The 17,544-nt window shown below is 52.9% G+C and overlaps 1 protein-coding gene across 1 annotated transcript in view; it reads right to left on the bottom strand.

Moving 5' to 3' along the window:
* The window catches only part of ZSWIM5 (zinc finger SWIM-type containing 5), a 103,375-nt gene extending 90,431 nt beyond the window's left edge, over positions 1 to 12,944 (bottom strand). The window contains exon 1 of the mRNA XM_075424619.1: positions 12,257 to 12,944. Coding sequence (XP_075280734.1) covers positions 12,257 to 12,944 — 688 coding nt within the window. The remainder of the gene's footprint in view (positions 1 to 12,256) is intronic.
* Between the last annotated feature and the right edge of the window lie 4,600 nt (positions 12,945 to 17,544).

The raw sequence follows: 17,544 nt of genomic DNA, 5'->3' as shown, positions 1-17,544 counted from the left end.
GCTCCACTGCACCATTTTAGAGGGCATAGCTTAAAAACACTCCAAGCCCTATTGCTTGTTCTCGGTCATCCTCACAAGCACCTGCTTTGTGCCTGCTGTTGATCAGTAATATTTTCCACAGCGGGAAGCAAGAGAACAGAAGCAGCACACCAGAAGCCACCAAGTTCATCATCACGCTTGGTCACACATTGGTCACAGTTCCTCTCCATCAAAACCTGCAAGAGCTTTTAAGGTCCAACCTCATCACGAGCCAAAGGGGCAGAAGAGCACACTTCATTGTCCCACTCACCACCTTTCCAAGAAGGTATTTCCTTAAAACAGGCACTCTCCACACCCATCCTCCAGTCTCCAGAATTCTTCTCATAATGCAACAGATCAAGCAACACAGCAGGAGCCGCCACGAGAGGAGGTGGCTGGGGATCACACCAGGCACGGGAGCCCTCCAAGTGCACTAGAAGCATCTGTCAACAATGCCAGCTGACCTCAGAGACTGCCGAGACCCCCAGTCTCTCAGCCTTCAGAAGGCTCAGCTGACCTCACTGACTTCCCAACACACCATAGCAACATTTCCAAAGTGGAGTTTACAGCTTGAATTTTCAGCTTTCAGGCCAGATGCCCCTTGTTTTAGCAACCACGTCAAATATAGCTAGTCCACAGCTTATGGATCAAACAGGGCAGGCTTAAGAGAGGAGAGACTCAAAAGGGAGAAGATAATTCCCAAGAGAAAAAAAAGAAATACAACATAAGATTTACCTGAAAATAGAACAGACTCAGTGGACAAATTAAAAAGGGAAACCATAAAAGGCTTGCCCAACTCCTTATTTTAATTCTTACATCTGCTGCTTTACAGTAAAGTTCTATCTACTGCGTATAATTAGATGTATGTTTTATGATTCTAGTCTATACAGATTTCTCTGAGACTTATCTGCACAGTTTTTAACGCCAAAGAAGTTCTAACTGGGAGAAAAGCTGCAGCCCCTCACTCACAAAGGTCTTGGAGATGCTGCCATGTAAACCGGCGGCGTTTCGCCCCATGGTCTGCAGAGCGGTGCAAGGCAGGCAGCTGAACACACCAGCCCACTGCTGCTCCCCCCCAGCTCCCCACGCGGGGCCCTGCAGCCCCAGGAACAGATCTGCAATTTGGAGAGCAGTTCCAAAGACCTGACCCAAAGCAGTTCACCAAGAACCAGGGGCAGCAGGACAGATACAGAGCTCCTGGCTCAGCCCCAGCTTCACGCAGAAGGGCTGCAGCGGACAACGTGGCAGCCTTACCTAGCGAGGACTTGGGGACAGGCCATGCCCATGCACAGCGTGTTCGCACACCAAACTGCAACTGCAGGCTACCTGCTAACTGTCTCCCAACCCACCACCCTGCTCTCCCTACAGCAACCCCAAACTCCAGATCCCAACGGCACCTCTCCCACCCAAGATGCTTCATAGCTCTACTGAGCTCCTTCACGCCCCGTGGATGCTCTTGTACCGAACGGCCAAGGCTACATGACATCCCCTGACCGGCTCTGCGGCCACACATCCAGGACCGTGCTACACTACAGCGAGCTCAGGGCAAAGCCCGGCAGGTTTCCCAGAACAACCCCCTGCTCACCCTGGTCCAACTCCTCCTGCAAAACACTAAACAGCCTTTTTGTTGTTTGCTAGGAAAAGATGAAGCTTGACTGGGTTTTCTTGATCCATGAAAGGGTTATTTCCTTACAGATGGGAAACAAAACAAAGAGATAGAAGGCCACTGATTTCAGTGCTCAAAATCCAGCAGTCTGAACAGGTATCAGTGAAGACTTTAAGAAGCTCCAAGGGCAGCAGGTCCAGGACATGAACATGACCCAGATACCCAAGCAGCCAGGAGACATCAGGAGTGGGAGAAGGGGAAGTATATGGACAACGGGGATACCCCCAACTTGCAATGACAGCCCCATACTAGTTGTTTTGGCATACAGGAGATCTCAGACTCATTTAGATCATGGTTCATCTCCTGAAACCTTAGAATCCACCCACCAGATGCCATCACACTTTGTAATTAAGCACTGAAAACACACAACAAGGAGGGAAGGAAGCCATCTCCACCTATACGGGAAGAACCAAACACCTTTATGCTTTACTAGGGTAGAAGAAAGAGCATCACGACTGCAAAGCACCCAAACATCCCATTCCCCTTAGGACCCAGGCAGCAGGCAGTCCTGGGAGAGGCCGATCTGCCAGCATCTCCACCAACCATGACGAAAATCAAGGCGATAAGCAACACCAGACATCCACCAGCCGAGCTAAGAGGATGAAGCATTTCTCTGGAAACAATCGGGTTCTCTAATAACAGGGCTGCAGCAGTGGCGTGAAAGGGAGGGAGGAGGAGCAGGCGGGGAGAAAGGGACTGGCTGGATATTTATCCCATCCTCATCTTTGTGTTATCAGTACCCCGGTATCAGCATTGTTCAAAATGGCTGCTTAGATGGTTGCCAGCAGCAACAACAGAATCGGTCCATCTGCTGGCATTCTCCCTAATCCATCTCAAACACTCGTCTTCTTTTTAAATGCACACAGGGAAAAGAAGGGAAAAAAAAGTCCGCCTTGTACAAAGAAACAGAATCCTCCTATAACAGAGCCTTTTAACTAGATTTTATGCCACCCCTGTTTCCAGGACACACAGACAAAAGTTAATTTTATGATAAAAGAACCAGTGTAAGGTGCTTTTTTGTTATGAGATCAGAAAGCAAATGGAATTTGAATTGTCTGCAGTGGCATGTATCTGACAAAGATTAATTTAAACAGATATTGTCTCTGAAACCAAAGTCCATTGAACGGCTTCACAGCCTATCAACCATGCGAAAGCAGCTCCTTCAGCAGCACTGCTGACTCCACCACTTTCTTTAAAAATGGCTTAACCTATTTCTTGTAAGATAAAAGGTCATATATAGTTCTATTTTACAAACCCATAATAGCCAAAGCCACACCAAGCGAGGACAATCGGGAGAAAATAATAACGACGGGGGGGGGGAGGGATTTCCTCCCCCTTCACAGACAGATGCTCGACACTTGCTGGGTATTTTTCAAAGTGCACCGGTAGCGAGCGGCTGCAGCGCTGCCGAAATGTTTCGCCATCCTTAGAGAAGAGAATAAAAAACCCGAGGCCTGTGCAGGTCATCGGCGCCGGGCAGAGGAGCCCACCCCGGGGTGGAGATGCTGCAGCAGGGCAGCTCTCCGTAACGGCATGAGATGCTTCTCCCGCAGGGGCACAGAGCCACAGGGATGTGGGCAGCAGCAGCGGGGCTGCCGGCTCCCCTGGTCCCCGGTCCAAGCAGGCAGGGGCAGGCAGGAGGGGAGAAGCGCTGCCCCCAGACACTTGCTCACCCCCCTCCATCCACCCCTCACCAAACACTGGGGTATTATTTCTCCCTTTAATCACAAGAAACAGATCTGTGCATGCCATCAGCGGGCTGTGCGGACAGAGACAGCTGCTTAGACTTCAATGGGACACACACACATGGGGGGGGAAAAAAAGCTGCAGAAATCCAAATCCTGCAATTTCTTCCTTTTTTATTTCCAGTTTATACAGAGCACCGCAGGGAAAATGCTACCAGACAGTTTCAGAGCAATTGATACCGCAACAGCCCAGCTCTGGGAAAAGAACGAAGAAGCAGCAAAATAAAAGATGACAGCCAAAAGCACTTTCAATATAGTTTCAGTACTTTCAAGAGAAAGCTTCTGTACACAGAGCAGCCAATGAACTGTTACCAAAATAAACACAACTGGCTTTAAAAAAATTAAAAATTTCTTTCTGATGATAAAGAAAATCAAAAGAGACGAGAAACAGCAAGTGAGACAGAAAATATATTTATTTTTCATCCTCCAGACACACTTCTTTTAATTTGGCATCCAAAGCCACTGTAGTTCGTTAATGCAAATTTTATTTATCTCAGGAACCCGTTTGTTGCTCTGCCACCCTTTGACAGGGCACTCGTCTTCATCAAGACAGCCGCCCATCCACGGCCAGGGCGCAGCACGTGGCACCTCCTGCAATCCCTGTCTTTAAAAAACACGTAACACCAATAACGAGTAATGGCTATTATTGGCATCCCAAGCAGTCACCCACACGCCGGCATCGGCTGAAGGATGGAGGCCAGGGCTCCTGGACAGCACCCGGAGCAGAGGCACAGCCTGTCCTGACCTTGCCAAGGTCCCAGCCACCGAGTCCCCGGAGTTCCCACGGGGAATCCCTCCCGGGTGGCAGCTGTGGGGCATGGGCACCATCTCCAGTTGCAGAGACAGCAGCCAGGCAGATACCACACCACATTCCACTAAACGAACATCAATAACAATTAGCGGCCCACGGTCAAACGAGCTGGGTGGCATAGGTGCAGGCAGCTCATTACAGGCATCCAGCGATGAGTGGGGCACCGACAAGCGGGGCATCGCAAGGGGGATGCAGACCCTCCTCTCCCATTTTAACCCAGGAGCAACAGCAGCAGGACATTTGCAGGCGACAAGCTGGACCAACATATCCGCACGCAACCTTTCAGAGCCGGCATCGCAGCTGATCTGCCTCCTAAGCACATTTGTGGCTTTGTTTCTAATGATGTGAAAAACGACGGGAAAAAAAAAAAAGGAGAAAGAAAAATCCCTGGCAACATGCGCCTAGAATGTGACAAGTAAAAGCCCAGGATTTTATTAATTTGCGCATTACTTTAAATGCACCATTTTACAAGAGCTAACCCCAATCCTGCACAAAATCCTAAGCCATAAGCTTGAGACAAAAACCCAAATGCTCTTAAAACACGGCACTAGAAAATCCATTTGGAGAGAAATGTGGCGGTGTCGTGCACAGGTGTATCCTCAGCATTTAATAAAACCCAAGTAGAATCTATCCATGTTTAAACATCAGGATTAAAAAAAAGAGCCTCTGAAAAATTGAATTTTTGCTCCTGGTAAAACCATGAGGATGCTTCCCCCATCCCCATCCCCCAAGAATTAGCTTTGCAAGACCCCTGTTTGTCTCTGGAGATGTTATCAGGCCCTTTCCCAGCTCCCACCACAACGGCACAAGGCGTCAGGGGTCAAGTCCGTACATCAGACTCTACCCTTGTGAAAGCCAGGTCAAAAATTAAGCAGGTCTCAGTCCTGCTCTTCCAAGCATGCAGGAGAGCATCTTCAGTGCCTCAACAGGTCTGCCAAGGGACAGTGAGAGCTCCCCACACCACTGCACCTCCCGGCTCCAAAACTGGCTCCATCCAGAAGGTGGAATTGTCTCACGGCACTTATTAATGTAGCCAAGGTTTAGCGTCTTCGAGTTTTTGTTTTCACTGGAAAACAGATTGATTTCTATTGATGCTGATGCTGGAGAAAACCAAGACTCAGAAAAGGCAGGAACCAGTTACTCGGAGCAGCTGCTTTCCTCCCCTCCCCCTATCACTAGAAGACCAGGAGTGTGACAACTCCTGACATAACCTCTTCAAGAAAGCATCAAATGTAAGGCAGGACATACTAGAAGTTCATTTTCATACCCTCGACAGCTATTCCACATGTTCAGCTCCTTGCAAAATAAAGTCATCACCACCAGCCACAGGTAGGGAGATAGACGGGGAAACACAAGTTCAACCATCATCCACCTCCTTCTGAGCAAAGCCAGGAGAGGACCCCGGCACCATCCTTCCCAGGTCCCCAGCGAACCCCACCCACAGCCCCACCAGAAGAAACAAGCAGCGTGACAAGACAGGGGAGCAAACGAAGGCTCCTCACCTTGCCCGGGACCTTATACACAGTTAGAGCACAGCCAGAGAATGAGAAATCAACACCTCACACCCCTGGGAGAAATAGCAATACCCCTACATCTCCAGACCAAAAGTCACCTGCTTTACACACAACGCACCACCAAGCAGCAGCCAGCCTTGGCTTCCCACCACAGATTCCCAGGCTCAGCCCTTGAGAGGGCAAGGAAATGCTGTTCCTTCTGAAATCCCCGCTCTGCTCCTCACCCCCACGAGCACAAGCTGCAGAGGGCTACGAGGATGATGAGGGGACTGGAGCATCTCACAAGGAAAGGCTGAGGGAGCTGGGCTTGTTCAGCCTGAAGAAGGGAAGTCTGAGAGGGGACCTTACAAATGTCTATAAATATCTTAAGAGTGGGTGTCAGGAGGATGGGGCCAGACTCTTTTCAGTGGTGCCCAGCGACAGGACAAGGGGCAATGGGCACAAACTGAAGCAGAGGAAGTTCCAGCTGAACATGAGGAAGAACTTCTTCCCTCTGAGGGTGACGGAGCACTGGAACAGGCTGCCCAGGGAGGTTGTGGAGTCTCCTTCTCTGGAGATATTCAAGACCCGCCTGGACAAGGTCCTGTGCAGCCTGCTGTAGGTGACCCTGCTTCGGCAGGGGGGTTGGACTAGATGACCCACAGAGGTCCCTTCCAACCCCTAACATTCGGTGACTCTGTGATCTACTCCAGCCTCAAGGGCGGGGGGAGCAATGCAAAACTTGCATCATGGCTAAACACAGAGCTCCGGGTAACCTAACGGCAAAAACCCTACCAAGTAAATGCAAGGATAAGGTTGGCCACACTGTTCATCTGAGCTAACTCCAGACAGGAGCAGGTCTCTCGCTGGGAAAGGGGAGCAGGACGTAACCCAAAAACCACCAAAGACTCGCCACCTCCCCCTCAGAGCAGGTCCTCCTCCAGAGCTAGGTTCACGTACATGCCGAGGAAACGCATAAGCCCACAAACTCTCTCTTCCCCCCTAATGCTACCTAATGCTATTTTTTTTCTTAGTATATACATTTCCAAAGAAAATTAAAAGCTGACACACCACAAGAGATGACTGACAGCTGAATGTGACTTTGCAGAGCTATCGGATAGACAAGCTTATTTATGTTCTCCAAAAGCCCTATCTGAGGTTAGAGGGACTAATCATAAAACATCTAACATCAAAGCGAGCGTCAAATAACAGCAAAGCACATTCCCTTGCACAAAGCTTCAGAAACAAAGCACGCAGGCACATGTGGTTTATGTTACTGCAGTTCTAATGCAGTCAAATATTTCCTAAAAGATTCCCTCTAGATGTGAGCAAAATTGAAATCTGCTGTAAACGACTCGCGTGTCGGAAGCGGAGAAAGCCAGTGTCTCACCTGGGCTAAGCTTTCTAAAAGCACAGGTAGGCTGAGAACAAAGTCCTTTTGACTGCTCAAGCCAGAAGTCAGGACTATGTCACACCTTCTCTCTGAAAAACGCTTCAAACCTATTTATTCTTACAGGCAAAACTAAGTATTAAATTTCTTGTGCTTTATTTTTCAGGTCTCTAGCCTCTTCAAGCTAGCATCATTTTGCCTAGAGTAATTTACCACCCAGTTAAAAAGACTTCCCAGCTTCAGGGGTCTGTTTATACTCTTAAAAAAGACTCAAGAGCCAATAAATAAGCCTGCTAAAAAAAACAAAAGTTAAAATTCCAGCTGTCAAAGTTTTCCTAGCTCTCCCTGTGTGAAAAGCAAGAAACTCTGGTGGTTTTCATCATCTCCAATTCCAGTTTCTATAATACAGTCCAGAACATGATCAAGAAATATCTCATTTATGAGGGAGCAGCAATAAACAGATCGTAAGTTTTAATGTCTAATAATCCTTCCCTTTAATCATATACATTAAGCAAAAAATAATTAGAAACGTAAAGGGCTTAATATATATTTTAAATGCTCAACAGTTTCCATCATGATAGGGCTAATGAACCTCTGCCGGCCCCTTTTATGTGGTTTAAAGTATTTTAATATTCATGGCAGGATGAAGTAATCTACCAGTAAAGAAAAATAAAGTGAAAATTAATTAGCAAATTGGAAATATGTTGTACAACAACCACTCCACCCACAAACTAAGAGGATACTGAAAAATTAAACTCTTTTGGTAGCACCTTGACATGGGATGTCGGGTTTCAACTTGAGAAAAAAAAAAATACATATGTTTGATGAGCCCTGGTGTTCCTTCCAAACCTGCTCGCACTGGATACAGCCTTAAACCTAGACCCAGGAGGAGACTGATCTTTACACAAAACAAAAGCAACCACAACTGGCCTAGAGAGCCCCACCAAAGTGTTTTCCCCGAAACAAACAGCTCTATAAAGCAGCACACCCTCTAGAGTCTTCAAAACAACTGAATACAAATTTAGACTCTGCCCCATACCACGTCAGAGGGGAGAGAAACCAAACGCTCACCTGAAAGGGAGCATTTTTAGGGAAGAAAAAAAATCCAAAAAATGTAAAAGTGGTTTTGGAAAAGAACCTAGAAGTAGTTGAAACCACGTTAAGAGCACAAGAACCCATCAGTACTGTTACCTCTGAAGCTACGTTTCAACAGGCGTCATAACAAACATACAGCAACAGAAGCTGAAAACCATAGTGTAACAAAAACCTTCAAAATCAAAACTCCTCCAATTAAAACGCTAAAGGCATTTGCAGGTGTTCTTTACAGGTATCAGGTCTAGCATAACCCCTGCCCAGGCAGCAGGCTGTTGAAGCAGGGTCAGAAAATCCCTGCGCCTGGAAGTCCAGTGTAACCACGGGAAGGCACCCAGGACTCACCGGCAAAGCACCAGATAAGAATATTCAGGATTAACTGCCTGTTTAAAAAAAAAAACAAAACCAAACAAGCTCCCTCCAAGTGTTTATACAAACCCAGGGTGTTTCAAAGCCCTGCTTCACTGGTACTCTAACAGCAAAAGTAAATTCTGCCTATGTACTTCTGGCTGGAGCGGGTACCTCCCTGCCAGGGCACAAAGGCGTATCCACCAGCTGGGTTCCCAAGCTGTTGGCCAGAACGCAAAGAACACCACAAAGCTGGACGCTTCCTCTCATCAGTAATCATAAAAGCAACGAAAATGGAGAATTCCCACCAAAATTGCTGCGGAGACTCGCCCACCCATCGGCAGCCATGACGACTCGAGGGCAAACCGTATCGCACCAAGCCCGGGGAGTGCAGGCGAGAAGCGCGAATTTGTTCTGCCAGATCACAGCCCACCGTCAGAATCCGCCAAAGCTCTTTTCTCTCTCCAAGAACCCAAGAGATAATGGTGTAAAAACTTTTGTTCATAAATATTTATGCGAGTGAACTTGTTAAAAATTAACCGCCGTCGTTAGAGGTTTTGTATCCTTTAGGATTCCCGGCATGCAGTGCAGTTGCATGCTTTATATTAAGCCTGGCATTTCTGCATTCCTTTCCTGCATGCTTTTGTCATTTGTCTAAAAATTAAAAGAAAAAAAAAAACCCACACACCACACACACACAAAGACAGGATCTGTACACATAATAATAAAGCAGTTTTTAAGAAGACAAAGATGCCTGTGTTCAACATCCAAGATCTTTCTTTGAGCACCAAAAAAAAAACAAAATCAATTTAATGACTCCAGTGAGATCAGGGTTTAAGCCTCGTTTAAGTTTTACTAAGCATGAAGGAATTATTGGCTGATAATGTGGCATATATGTTTTTTTTTCGGACCGGCCAACTTTGTAAGCACGAGGGAGCTGGAGCCCAAAGCAGTCTGTCCCCATGAGTACAACCCTCACGCCTCCACACTATCTTCTACCTCCAGAAGGCCATTCCTCTCGGATTCCGGCTTTCAATTTTTCAGAGATTTTTCCAACCACAGAGAGAAGGAATTTCACATCCGTACTATCCTTCTTTTTTCACAAGTCTGAGTCAGAAACACGACTGTACAAACATCTGATCTTTATTAACAGCAGATCTGAACCGTGCAAACCTCAGGTCGCGACGCCGGGAGCTGGCGGTGTCCATTAAAGCGATCCTTAGAGGGGAAGAGTAGTTTTGATTTAGCGCTGGTGAGTGTCAAGTAAACCAGGGTTGGGTTTTATTCCCCCCCCCCCCCAAGACATACTGGTTCCCATCTAAGCCGACAGCCAAGTTCCTATCTTAATTGCAAACACACACATGCAGCCACAAAGTGTTTGCATCTCTGGTGGCTGGAGCTTTTCCACCTCACCTTCCAGCAGCATCCGCAGGATGGATGTGGAAAGTCGGCGGAGGACATCTCAGCTACGCCTCCCGTCCGCCCCGGATAGACGCGCAGCCCTTCACAGCCTTTTGTCTGATGTAAAATCTTCCTCCTCCAGCGCAGGGCTGCAAGAGGCGGCTGCACCAGCGCTGGTCCGGGGACAAAAGAGTTGCCTGACCCCGCATCGCCCATCTGAAGAGGGGCAGCACTGCAGCCAAGACCCAAACCCCCACCCCGCCCCCTCCCACTCCGAAGGCGAGCATCCCGCACGCTCCTTTCAGGCTGTAAAAACAAGAAATAAATCACCCGCCGGCTTTGCGGCGAGCGCTTCCAGAACATGCTGCTTCATCTGAAAGCTGATGGTTCGGAGGACAACGGGCACAAGCTCCGATTTCAAAGCCAGGGAGATGGTTTAGACTCGTCAGGGATATGAAATGCCAGAGCCGAGACCATCTTCCCCGTCCTCCGGCTCGCCCGAAACAGCAGCGGGAAGCGCAGGGAGACGGGGCACGCGTGATCCCGCAAGTCACTTTGGAATGGGGCTGCTCTGCGCATCCCGCAGGCACCTGACCCCAGCGTTCACCCAGATCCTCCACAGCATTGGCTAACACCTCGTCAGAGCCACGTTTCAAAGAGAAATTAATGAAAAAAAAATCAAAAAAGAAAATTCCTTTGTACGTAACCAGTTTTAGGCACCCGTTACCTGCGTCTCCCACTCCCATGCTGGCTGCTCACTGCACCCACACCTTGGTGGGCTGCCCGGCAAAGCATTACCCACAGCAAGCAATTATCCCCCCCCTGCATTTTAAAGTTCCTGCAGAGCTACTCCTCTCCGAGAAAAATTATCTGGTTTTGAGTTTCAAAGTATTTTAAACAGCCTTAGAATAACTAGTCATCTTCACACAGCCCTTAGGAAATATTAATTCACCCCCTCCCAAAAAAAAAAAAGAGGGTATAATCATATTCTCAGAGAAAAACCTTTTGTGCTACAGGAATTTTCACTGCGTATCCCCAGAGGTGGAAGGAGAATTCTTCTGCTGTCTCCTCTTTTCACGTCTCAAATGGAAAACGTTCTGATAACGCTCTTCTGAATGTAAACTGCACAAAACGGGATTTTTCTTTTTTTTTTTTTTTAAAGCTGTTTTTTCCCCAAAAGGAAGGAGGGCTCTTTAAACAAACACAGCCGAACTAACCCTTCCTTACAACAAAACCCACCCTCCCTCCACTCATTCACGCCATACCCTGGCACAAGATGAATTTACATTTCCCATTTGCAAAACAAATTCCAGCCTAATGTCATTTTAATGGCAACGCGCATCTCAATCACTTCCAGCAACAACCAGGAGCGGATTATTTTATGTAAAACACCGCAATTTGCTTCTTCTGAAATATATACAGATACAAGGCGGATTTCGGACGGGGACAAGGACTGGGAGGACGGGGGAAGAGGCACAGCGCTTCCTCCCCGACATCCCCCCCTCCGCCAGCGCACACAAAAGCCACCTGCCCACGGAGAGAGCACACGGTGCCGTTATCCCCGCCGTCATTCCCACGGCCCCTTCGCCACCCGACGGGAGCGGGCAGGCCGCCGGTGGTACCCACGGGGGGTACCCACGGGGGGTACCCAGGGGTGGTACCCACCTCGCCACCCCAACCGTCCCCTTCCGCTTCCCCTAAGGGCGCCCGTGGCGGAGGCTGGGAAGGAGGGGGGGGGGGGGCAGATCCCCCCCGAGATTTTCCAAGGTGGGGGGGAAGCCCCTGACGGAGAAGACAAAGGCAAACTCTCCGAGCCGGCGGAGCGACGCGCTGCGGTTACAAACCCACCTCCGGCTGGAAGGGCCGGGACCCCCGCGGGAGCGTGGGGGGGGTGCTCCGGGGCGAGAAGGAACCCCGCTGCGGGGCGGGGGGAGCCGGCAGAGCTGCGTGCCCTCCATACAGATCCCGGGGGGGGGGGGGGGGGGGCTGGCTTTATTCTCCCACTCGGGCTGGATGGCCGGCGTTCACGCTGCGGGCTGCTGCCCGGTGACACCCGGGCACGCACCCCTCCCTCCCCGGGGGAGGGGGGAGCCACCCCCTGCCCTCCCCCCCCAAAAACCCTTCCCGGGCACCCTCCCGGCGGGGCACACGGCGGTCCCTGCCCCCGGGGCAGGATTTTCCTGTCAAACCAGCGCCGCGCCAGACAAAAGGCTGAAGCGTTCGGGGGGGACGGGGACGGCGGGGGGGCACACGGACGGCCACCGAAGCCACCCCCCCCCCCCCGGCACTCACCGACTTGCAGCACGTTGTCCACCGCGCCGGTCTCCAGCAGGCGGATGCCGCGGCGGAAGGGCAGCCCCTCGCCCTGCGGGGCGGCGGCGGGGGCGGCGGCGGGGGCGGCGGGAGGCGGCGGGCCGGCGGCAGGGCTCTCCTCGCCGGCCGGGGGGGGGGCGGCGGCGGCGGCGGAGGGTCCCCCCGCGGCGGCGGCGGCGGCGGGGGACGCGGCGGCGGCGGCGGCGCGGCCGGGCTGGAAGCTGGAGTACATACAGATCTGCCGCTCGCTGCGGGGGAAGCTCCAGTAGACGATGCGGCGCTGGACGGGCTCGGGGATGCGCTGGAAGCGGCCCTCCACCCGCTCGAAGGCCCAGCTCCCCGCCACCCGCTTGGCCGCCGCGTCCAGAAGCGACTCGGGCTGCAGCAGGCTGCCCGCCCCGGCCCCGCCGCCGCCGCCCCCCGGCCCCGCCGCCGCCGCCGCCCCCGCGGCCCCCGTCGCCGCCGCGGGGCAGCAGCCGGCCAGCGCCGGAGCGGCCCCGCTGGCCCCCGCGCCCGGCCCCGCGCCGGCCTCCGCGGCCCCGGGACGGGGATGAGCGGCCCCGGTGCCCCCCGCCGGGCAGGCCCGGGAGCACAGGCGCTTGGGGCCCGGGGCGCCGGCGGGCAACGGCGGGCGGAGCAGCTCCTCTCCCTCTCCTCCCTCCGCCATGGCTGCGACCGACTGAGCCGGGCGAGGGGAGGAGAGACGGGGAGGAGGAGGAGGAGGAGGACGGGGCGGGGGGGGGACCGGGGGTGGAGACTGGAGGGGGTGGTCCCGCCGGCCGGGAGCCGGCCCCCGCCGGGGCGGGACGCTGCGCAGACCCCCGCCCGATCCTGCCGGCGGCCGGACCCCGGCTCCGGGCTGCACGCGCCGGGGGGCCGAGGGACGGTGCCGCGGGGCGGGGGTGGCCCCGGGGGACCGGCCCGGAGCCCGCCTGGCTGTGTCCCCCGGCGGGGAGGGGACACGGGGGGGGGGCGGGAAACCCCCGCGGCGCTGGGGGGGGCGGGGGGGGGCGTCGAGGCCCGACGGGCGTACGGAGCTTGTGCGGGGTCAGGGGGAGCGAGGGGCACAGCGGGGCTAGACGTGGCACCGCTGCCCCGGAGCTGTGCGGCGGGACCGGGGGACCAGCTGCACGTCTGGGCCGTGCGGCACCCGGCCCAAACACCCAGCCAAACCCAATGCCCAGTAGAACCCAACACCCACCTGAACCCAATGCCCAGCCAAACCCAATGCCCAGCCAAATTCAACACCCAGCCGAACCCAACACCCAGCCAAACCCACAAACCCAACGCTCGGCCTAATACAACGCCCACCCAAACCCAACACCCACCCAAACCCAACACCCACCTGAACCCAATGCCCACCCGAACCCAATGCCCACCCGAACCCAAAGTCCAGCCAAACCCACAAACCTAACACCCAGCCAAACCCAATGCCCAACCAAACCCAACACCCACCCAAACCCAATGCCTAGCCAAACGCAACACCCAGCTGAACCCACAAACCCAACGCCCAGCTGAACCCAATACCCACCCAAACCCAACACCCGGCCGAACCCAACACCCAGCCTAACCCAACGCCCAGCCAAACCCACAAACCCAATGCCCAGCCGAACCCGTAAATCACCTCTGGGCTTCCGATGGTAGCAGAGCAGACAGCACTGCCCTACGCTTCAGTGCATGTCGGGGTTTTCTTTTTATTTTAAAGCCCAGTAGTAAAGATGCTCATCCCACACATCCATCACTGCAGCATCCTTGGACGCCAGGAAAATACCAGGTGCTGTGCCACACGGCCTTCAGCAGAGGAGATGAAGAAACACAGACAGTGCTGACTCCCAGGGAGCTCTGCTCTGCTCTGCTCTGCTCTTAGGTGGGGTTTCATTAAAGCGAGGTCCTTCAGCGCGTGTTGACTGAGTCAGTACCCCAAGATCAGTGGAGCTGACTCCTGACCGGCCTCTGCTTCAGCAGAGGGTGGTGGCAGCACCCCTGGGATCATCACAGCGCCAGGCTGATGGGGAGAGCACTGCTGCCCTGCTGGGTCTGGTCGCTTTGCCGTCAAGTCCAGCAGGACATCATCCCAGGATTTTCCCCAGAAATCCATTCCCATTCTTTTGTCCTGTCTAATTGCAGGTGACAAACCTCTGAGGAAGAGCAGAGCTCACAGATCTCAGGGTTCGGGTTTCTTACTCTGTTTTTCTCAGCACTTTGAGAATCTGAATCCAATGCATTGCTATCTGCAGTTCAGTCACATCTAGACCATTACTGGTTATTCCCTTGTTGCAGAGATCTCCTATTTACTCTTACTGACAGAGCATGAGTAAATTTCCTGGAATAACTGGGCGATGCAATTAGGGAACAGGAAATAATTATGCACCTTTGCTACGCCACAAGGTACCTCCAAGCCCAAGGTCTCCTTTGCAGGACTCGGAGGGAAGGAATCAGATCTCAGGCAGGTAATGAGAGCAGGCAGAGCTACTGCAATGAGATCTCCATTTTAGAGAATAAGCCACATGCTAATCGGTGAAGGTCAGGAAGAGGTTTTCCTTGAAGGCTGAGGTGTTCCTTGCTGCCACCGGTCTTGTTCAAGATAATCAGTGCTAATCGGCGGCAGGGCCTGGCCTCGAGCAGCGGCTGCACACGGATTTGTTTAGGTTTTCCCAAGGAATCACATCCCCATTTCTTTAGCCCCAAAGGGCATTTTGCTCTCTGTAAAGGATTTGTTGCGACAGGGAGCGCCTTCGAGCACACTGCACAGCTGCCTGCATGTTGTGCATCGCCTGCACTCACCGTGGAGGTGGCAGGACCTGAGGAGACAAGAAGGGCTTCGCCCACCTCTGCTCTTCCCTGGCTGCACAGAGGGACCTCACGGGGCCACCCCAAAGCACCCTCCTGCCCCGGGGCAGAGCAGGCCTTCCCAGCAGAGACCAGTCCAACGAGATCTTAAGCTCTTCTGATGAGGGAGGCTGCGGGCTCTGGTGTGACAGCAGCCCCACAGCCCGGGAGTTTCCGCCGGCACCCGAGTCTCCCCGCAGCCACCGGTTCTGCTCAGACAGGGGGTGAGCCTGCATGAGAGCTGGGATGCAGCACCCCAGCTTGTCTGGTCCCTCTGTCATCCATCTCTGCAGAGCTCACCTAGTGACAACCTTGAGCGTCCTTACTTATGTTGTCCCCAGACAGTGCCAATAAAGAGGATTTTAGACTTCAGCCCAAGCAGGGATGTTATTCATTCCCAATGAGCTGACTTTTCACTGCATAAAACATATAATCCAGACTCAAATCAAAGCAAGGTCAGTGCAGTGGCTGGCCAGCCTGTCTCTGGGGGGTTAGCATGTTATTTCAAAGACAAATCAATTTATTTTTCCTCTCCCTTTTCATCTGAACATTTCTTGCTCCCCATTCCTCCCCGTCTTTCCCTGTCCCTTTCATTACCGCCTTGAATTTCACAAGGGGGGAGCTCTCCTCCTCCCGGAGAACACGGACAGACCTCCTCTCCCCAGGGAAGGATGCAAAATGTCAGCCTCCCGCCCAGCCCCTGATGCTGCTCATTCAGAGCCTGGAACCAGGTACATCAATAATTCACCGCACGCTTTCCTGAGCCCGGCCATTTGCTGAGCCGCTAACACTGGCAGCTCCGGTTCGCCTCCCGGCTCCGAGGCTGTTTGGCCGGGGGCTGCCCGTGCTGCGACCCATCAACTCCAGCCCTCCTGGCCTGAGCACTGGTGTTCTTCATAAAGGGCTGAATTTTTGTGCTGGCCCCAGGAAGCATTTTATTCCAAGACCCTGGACACAAAATTTACTGATCAAGGGGGCTGGAGCCCCCATGGTTCTACACTGCAGTTAGGCAGCATTGCAATGCAACATTGTGGGAAAAGCTTCAGGTGCCAGCTCAGTCAGAAGTCCAGCTTCAAGCTGCAGGTGCTGTAGGGCAAGAAATCTGCTTTCCTCTTGCTAGAAACTAAATTCAAGAGCTCCAACAAAGAGAGAGGAAACGGATGCTGCTGAGACGTTCTCTGCGGGTTTCCTGGCACCTCTGCTTTGTTCTGCGGCAGACAAGGTAAGCGCTGGTAGGTGCCACCTCTCAGCCCAAGGGGATGCCACCTCCTCAGCTGCTCCCACTTGCACACCCTCATGTAGCTGCTCTCCTCTCCTCTCCCCCCGCCATGCCCTGACCCCACACCCAGCAGAAAGCCTGCCTTTCCCTGGACATCTGCCCCTCTCTCGGATTCTCGCGTGCCTCTTCGACACTGGTTGGACTCAGAGCAGTCAATGCTGTGCCCTCACCAACATGAGTGACACTGGCTGAGCACTGCAGAGGTGACAGCAGAGCTTTGCAAGACGCCGTGAGCACCAAGGAGGTCCTCTGCTGACAGATGAAGATATACAGGGGCAGCAGAAGCTTTACGGCCAGTTAACGATGGGAAAGGAGCTAGATAGCAGAGTGCAAGCAGCCACCGAGCTCCTGCTCTGGCCACCCAGAGGATTTGCTGCTCTGCAGCAGCCGAAGCCGGGCTCATCGGCAGCCAAGCTCCGTGCTACAGCCGCCAGCCCCAGGCGCTCGGAAGCGTGGCTGTTTCTGCCTTTCCCGAGTTGCTGCCGCTGTGCAGAGCAGAGGCAGGAGGGAAAGGGCACGGGGAGTAACGCAGCCCGCAGCTCCGCAGCCTCAACGTGCGCAGGAGCAGAGGGGTCTGTTGCCCAGGATAGGTGTTCCTGTGGATCCGACGTCCAGAGAGTGTTGCCTCGTGAAATACTTGGCTTTGTAAGAAAGCGGATCCACACCTCGGTTTGGTCACCCGTAAAGTTGAGTCCCATTTTTTGATTCTCCAGTGCCCAGTAAGGTGTCTGACAAAGCGTAAGCTGGAGCTGGAGCTTTTTGCCATCAGACTGTTCAAATTACCCGTGGACTCCCCACTGACTCATTAGCGCTGAGTTATTGCTGTGCTCCTCTTTCAGCAGGGACTCTAATAATATTGCTATTTGCTAGCCAGCCAGGTTTTTTTATGAAAATTTCCAGAACTGACAATCTCAGTGACCTCCTTCAGGTGTGACTGCAATTGTCCACGTGCTCAAAAGAGAAATGCAAAGGCTGAAAGCACCACCTCCCCCCTCCAAGACTGAAAGCACCATCTCCCCTCTCCAAGCACAGGCCTAATTCGAAGATCGGGTGCAGGATGGCTGCTCTCACCCCCACTTTGACACAGGAACACCTCTGCTTGCCTGTCTGTCCCTGTACCTGCTCAGGGACGTGTGAGTTTAAAGCAGGGGATGCTCAG

This window comes from Opisthocomus hoazin, chromosome 6 (genome assembly GCF_030867145.1).
Source record: "Opisthocomus hoazin isolate bOpiHoa1 chromosome 6, bOpiHoa1.hap1, whole genome shotgun sequence".
Taxonomy (NCBI): Eukaryota; Metazoa; Chordata; class Aves; order Opisthocomiformes; family Opisthocomidae; genus Opisthocomus; species Opisthocomus hoazin.
Note: the sequence above shows the minus strand (reverse complement) of the source record. Positions and strands in the feature narration are given on the sequence as shown.